Genomic DNA, 6,114 nt, shown 5'->3' on the forward strand with positions numbered 1-6,114 from the left:
CACTGAATGTCACCGGAGGAGTGTGGAGCCCCGCGGTTCTGTAGAGAATGTAGGCACCGGCTAAGCTGCTGGTGAGAGGGTGGCCTTTTACTCACTGAGACGTGGGCTCCCGTCAGGCAGGCACGGCTCGCTCTGGACACGCGAGTGGGCTCCCACATGTCCATGCGCGGGTACCCGCCTTCTCTGTGTGCTTGTCACGCGCCAAGTGCTCACACATCCTGGAGTTCCAGTGCTGCCTGGCGTTAACATCTGGGCTTGCTCTACACTAGACCACGGTGTCACCGAGGGGTCAGGAGGACGGGCTCACTGCCTGAGCCCCATCATTGTACCCGAGATGCCCCGGCCTGCGGTCTCCCGTTCCCAGATGCCAGTCTCCACGTTGCTGTGGGGGTGAAACACGCCAGCACCCTTCGATTACACCCCAGCCTTGTGACCCCGAAACCTTCTGTGACTACCGCCCCCACTCCATCTTTGCCTGCAACGTGAACCCCAAACTCTAGGACCCGGCCTTCGACACCTTCCACCATCTCAGTGCCGCTGGCCTTCCTGGTGCTGTGAGTCAGGAGTCGTCTGCGGCCAGCCTAGATTGTTCGTACGCACCTGCTGCGGAGGGTGTGATCTGATCAATGATGGGGACATTTTCAGTCACACGCGCGGTGATTGGCGTTGAGCCCCCCAAGACAGGAATACTGCTGAGTGTATTTTCATATGGCGGCAGTTCGTGGAGGCTTCCTCTCAGTGTGGAGTCAGGCTTTACGTGGCCCCAATGATCTGTTCAGATAACCTGTTTTGTTAGCAGAGAAGCAGATACAGAGATGAGATCTTCACATGCGCCCTTGTGGCCTCCCTCATCTTAAACAGATAAAAAGCCAGAAGCCATTGTCAACCATTCCAGCTCCGAAAGCAAGAGCTGTGTCACGGAGCCCATAGCAGCGCCAGCTCAGGACATCTCTGCCTCTTCCGCCCGGAGAGTGAGTATTCGGGAATTAATTTGGATATCACGTTTCCCCTACTGCAGTGACATCCAGTGAGAAAGGCCTTAAGGGTACATTCCTGCAAAACGATAAGGACACATTGCTACTTGTCGCAGTCTGTTTCGGCTGCGTAACAAAATACCACACATGGGGTTGGCGGTGCCTTTAAACAGTAGAAGTTCATTTCTCAGTTCTGGAGGCAAGAAGTTCAAGATCAAGGTTCGGTTTCTGGTGAGGATTCTTCCTGGCTCACAGACAGCCACCTTACCTCCAAATAGTCACATCGGGGACAGGGTTTCAGCGTATGAATTTGCGAGTGGGGAGAACACGGACGTTGTGTCTGTAGCATTGCCCACAAAACTATAACCCGTCCCTGAACAGACTTGGTTACAGTGTGTTTGGGTCACACAGGATGTGGCACTCTGGGACCAGAGAAGGCGAGTCGGTCAGTCTGTCCTTTAATCGTCAGTCAGTGCGCTTCAAGCTCAGGCTGGGCCGGGAAGGCGTCCGGCGTCCAGCACTGATTTTATACACACTAACTTAGTGATCTTCTTAGCACCTTATGAAAGGGCAGGGTGCTGGTGCCACCACGGACAGGAGGCAGGCAGGGCCTGGCTCCCCACTGCAGGAGCATCGCTGTGACTGAGAGAGGCGTCCACTGGAATGCCGCCCTCACATATCTCTGGTCCCTCAGTCCTGCCACTGCTTCTGGGTGTGACCAGTTCTGCTTTTTTTAAGAAAACACTAAATTGAAAAGGTACATGCATGCGCATATGCTTATAACACTTCGCTAAAATAGTGCTTGCAAAGGCACATCTCTCAGAGTCATGTGACTCGTGAGGCGCGACTGCGATTAGGCCTCCAGAGCTGGAAGCAGGACAGAAAGACGTGGGTGAAGGGACTGATGAACAGGAAGTCTGAGCGAGAGCGGGCGGGCAGTAGAGGTGGAGAAGGACCGCGGCCACCCCGCACCAGGACGAGGTGCCCCCGGCCAGGGAGACCTCTCGAGGCCAGCCGCGCCCCAGCCTGGTCTCTGGGCCGACACCGGGCGGCGCTGTTTTCTGCGGTAAAGACGACGAAGCCACCCGTGAAGCTTTTTTCCTGACGTTACCATTTCTTTCTCTGTAAGATGCCTCGGTGCTGATGTAAACGGCGGGGGGGTGGGGGGGCAGCCTCAGTGCATTGGAAAGGTGGCAGCTTTGTGACTTCAGCCGTTTTTTCTTTTTAATTTTGCTGCTCGGTGAAGTCTTACATGCTCGGATGTGCTAGGCCACGTCCGCTGTTCCCTTGCAATGACCAGTAGAACTGAGCGGTGTGGCTGTCGTGTTTGTTAGTGACAGCTGACGCGGGGCTCACCTCGTGCTTCCCCATCTCCCCGTAGTCTGGGGAGGAGCTCGGTCTGTCACCATTTCTCAGAGGGCGTGTGAGGCCCAGAGAGGTGGGGTGGCCTGTCATCAGGTGTGCAGTGAGTCGAGAGAGGCCATGTGACAGGCCCCATGCCTCAGTGTCTGAGGTTGGTGCTCACCGCACGCAGACAGCAGACCACGCCTGCCCCTCGGAGCCGCAGCCGTCACAGCCCTGCCGCGAGGCTGAGGCTCTTCCCGGCTCGGGGACGAAGGGCGCACTTACGGGTCCCTGTGCACCCAGTGGCTCCTGCACTGCAGAGCGGAGAAGGTGGATGGGCGGGGGTCAGCAGGCCTCTTCCTCTCCCCTTCCACGTGCTTCCTCCCTCCTAGCCCTCCAGCCTTGGGGAGAAGCCGGCAGAGCCTGCAGACGAGTCTCCTTCCTCATGGCGACTGGGACTGAGGAAGACCGGCAGCCATAGCGTGCTGAGCGAGGTGGCTCCAAGGGCCCCAGGCACCTCCCTGGCCCGCTCGTCATCCAGCCCCTGGGTCTCCGCACTGGGGGACGGCAGGGACAAGGTGCGGTAGGCAGCGCGGGCCCAGGGCTGTCTCCTTCTGCGAGTGGGAACACTACCCAGGCCCCGGAGGGTCCCGGAGGGCCTGCACACCAAGGGCCCAACCAGGGAGCTGCCTGCTGGCCACCACGTGCTTGGCCTGAGGCCGACCCTCTGCTCCCAGCCTCCCCGATGGCCTGTCTTTCTCACCCTCCTTGTGGGGACAAAACAGGGGTCAGAAGTGTGAGGACTTAGGTGGGGCCTAGAGGCTACTCTACTCTGGCCCAGCCCAGCGGTATCTTCCGAGGTGGAGGCCGAGTCGTCCCAGGAGTCCGGCCTGGCGAGGCGGATGGGCCAGTGCTCAGGGCCACATGTTCCCGGCGACGGCGTGTGCTCAGGCTGGCTCTGTGTCAGTCAGGAGTAAGCCTGGGAAGCTGCCCTTCGTGACGCTGGACGTGGGACTGATGCTAGGAGTCGGGCCATAAGGGCGTGCGAGGGCTTCTCCCCGGAGTGTCCTGTCACGGGGGCGGTCCCGCCCCTCCCTGAGCCGGCCTCGCTCTGGTTGTACAGGACAGAGCGATCAGCGGCTCCCTCAGCTCGCTCGCATCGCGGAGGCCTGGCAGCACGAGGGACACGGAGGAGAAGGAGAACAGGTGAGCTCTCCAGCCCTCTCAGCGCGCGGCTCCGGGCGTCTGCCTGGTGCTCCCTCTGCTCGGAGACCCCCCGGCCCCACCCCGCTCCGCAGGGCCTCCCTCTAGGTCGACAGCACCGTTGGGGACGTGTCCCTGGTCCCAAGGGGGACGCTCTAGTCCTCCAGCAGACGTAGCAGAGGCCGGTCCGTGCCCGCTCAGGCAGCCACCAACAACCCCGTTATTCAGTCGAATCCATCAACTTCTCATTTGTAAGCTGACGTTTCCAGTCACCTTCCACAGAAGTGGCCCCGTGTCTCAGAGCACACTGGCCTGGAACCTGTCGCTCAGGTGCGGGCCCCCCAGCATTACCTGCGCAGGTCCGAGGAGCAGCATCTCAGGCCCCGCCGCACCTGCTGAGCCCGCGTCCTGACAGAGTCCCCGGGGGCCCGTGTACACACTGATCTTGGGGGCCCTGGGGGGACCTGGGGCTCTGAGGTGACAGTTGGGGCCAGAAACCCTGCACAGTCCTCCCCTGGTGCCTTTTCGTTTCTGACGTTAGAGATCTCCAGCAAGTCCCCTCTTCCTCCTGGGAGCAGTCCGACAGTATGACGGACTCCCTCGTCTCCACTGTCCCCTGCTCTGCTCGCTCGCAAGCATTCTGCTGCTGGGGACTGAACTGCAAGCTTTTCAGAGGAGGAACAGAAGTGACTTCTAACTACAAAATAGTTAGAGACTTTTGGCATGGGGTTTGGTGCCTGTTGAAATGACTTGGCTTTGACGGTGACAGAAAGCAGACAGGCACCCTTAGGTCACCTCAGCCCACGCAGAACGTGGCGTTTAGGACGGAAGGGCCCCGTGGCCGTCTGCTCTCTAGCCGGTGCCAGTCTGCTGGGCCGGCTCTCCTGTCCCGGTTCACGGTGTGTCCCAGACACAGCCAGCTGGGAATCAGCGTCTGGGCCTGTGCTGCCCCCAGGGAGTCGGCCGCGAGCCTGGTGAGGAGCGGCTCCTACACACGGCAGCCGTGGAGGGATGGAGCGCCGGGGAGCGAGACGCCGCAGACAGCTGCTCCGTCCACCTACGTGTCGACCTACCTGAAGAGGTACGGGGCGTGAGGTTCAGGGCGGGCAGTGGTCCCCACCCTGGCCGTGGGGTGTGGGTCACAGTCACATGACTTTTTTAGCCAACTAGCACCACAAAGATGAATCTAAAACGGATGACTTTTAGGTTCTCGGCGGGGTAACATCTTGACTACTTTTAAACTAAAATGAGTTACTTTTCTTAACTGAGTTAAAGTAGCTGATTCCAGGTTCTCACCACAGACAGACCTGGGCCCCTGTCCCCTCTCTCAGTCCCGCCGAGTCCTCCGCCAGGAGCCCCGTGACTCCCTCACCTGGTAGCAGCACCCCTCTCACGCTGTGTCTGGGGGGCCCGGCGGGGACCGCAGGTGGGCGGGGGGCGGCTGGGGCAGCTTGCTCTGCACCGAAGACTCTCGTGCTACAGCTGCTAATGCAGGGACTTGAGCTGTGTTTTCTTTGTGACTTTGACGGCCCTCAGATCCATCACGACGGGAATCCCGCGAGTTTGGTGCAGCGAAGGTACATGGCTTCCCTCCCCTCTCCTCATCTGCTCCTCTTCTGCAGTCCCTGTCTTTGTCACGTGCCGGCGCCTCTGCCAAGGTCACTGGCTCTGAGATGCACTTAGTGTTTCGGTCTGAACTCTGCTGCTGACCCGGGGGGTCTGTTCCCCACTCCTCACTCTGCGCTCTTTCCGTGCCACCCTGACCCTCCACCTGCCTCCACACACAGCCCCACCCACAGCAGGTGTCCCAGGTGACCAGCTGCCTCCCCGAGAAGCACCTCCGGCCACAGGCTATGTGGCGGGCTCGAAACTTAGTTCCCCTCGATGAGAAGACTCTTGTCAAGTGGTCCCTGTCAAAACATGGGCACCAGCGAGCTGCACCCAACAGCTACTGCTGCCTTCCAGTGTCCCTCTGCCCTGTGCCTCTGAGGGAGGCCGTCCTTGGGGGCACCACTCAGCAGCCCCGCTGAAGCTTTAGTGTGTGAACTCGGTATCCTTGGCGAACTGAGGCCATCGGCTATTTGTCGTCAAGGCTGAGGCATTAGTCTAGCTAGATGCATTGCGTCTCCTTGTTGGAGCTAAGACCGAGATGACTTTTCTAAGAAAGGAAGCTGCTGTTACATTTTGGGGTGTCTCATTATTTTGGGATGTGTTGTTGATGTTCATGATCCGATCCTCAGCACGTGGTTGAGTGAGTTGCATGTGGTTTGATGGATGCCACTCGACATAGCTCTGGCAGCAGCAGGGAGAACTCCCGCCCCCGCAGTGGGGAGCAGGCACAGTCACGTGAGCACTTGGTGGGGACAGACAGGCTTCGCCCTTGGAATTCCCAGAGCTCTTCTCCCGTGACCCTGGGCTGTTTTGGTTTTACAAAGTCTTAAGAACTTTTCGTAAGGAAAGAATCCTGTGCCCTCACTGTCGAGAGAGGAAGTGTGAGCAGGCGTTGGCCACCGGGCTGTGCGAAGCGCGGCCTGCTGCCATGGCCGGTCCCTCTCCTGTCTTCGGGCACTGGTCCCTTTGCTCTGACCCGGTA

At 59.5% G+C, this 6,114-nt stretch overlaps 1 protein-coding gene across 1 annotated transcript in view; it reads left to right on the plus strand.

Annotated features, from left to right (window-relative positions):
- PPP1R12B (protein phosphatase 1 regulatory subunit 12B) overlaps window positions 1-6,114 on the plus strand; it is an 82,950-nt gene that overhangs the window by 22,700 nt on the left and 54,136 nt on the right. The window contains exons 9-12 of the mRNA XM_025044268.1: window positions 862-971; window positions 2,711-2,896; window positions 3,442-3,524; window positions 4,477-4,602. Of these exons, the coding sequence (XP_024900036.1) occupies window positions 862-971; window positions 2,711-2,896; window positions 3,442-3,524; window positions 4,477-4,602 (505 nt within the window). The remainder of the gene's footprint in view (window positions 1-861; window positions 972-2,710; window positions 2,897-3,441; window positions 3,525-4,476; window positions 4,603-6,114) is intronic.

The sequence above is a fragment of the Pteropus alecto genome, unplaced genomic scaffold (genome assembly GCF_000325575.1).
Source record: "Pteropus alecto unplaced genomic scaffold, ASM32557v1 scaffold563, whole genome shotgun sequence".
Taxonomy (NCBI): Eukaryota; Metazoa; Chordata; class Mammalia; order Chiroptera; family Pteropodidae; genus Pteropus; species Pteropus alecto.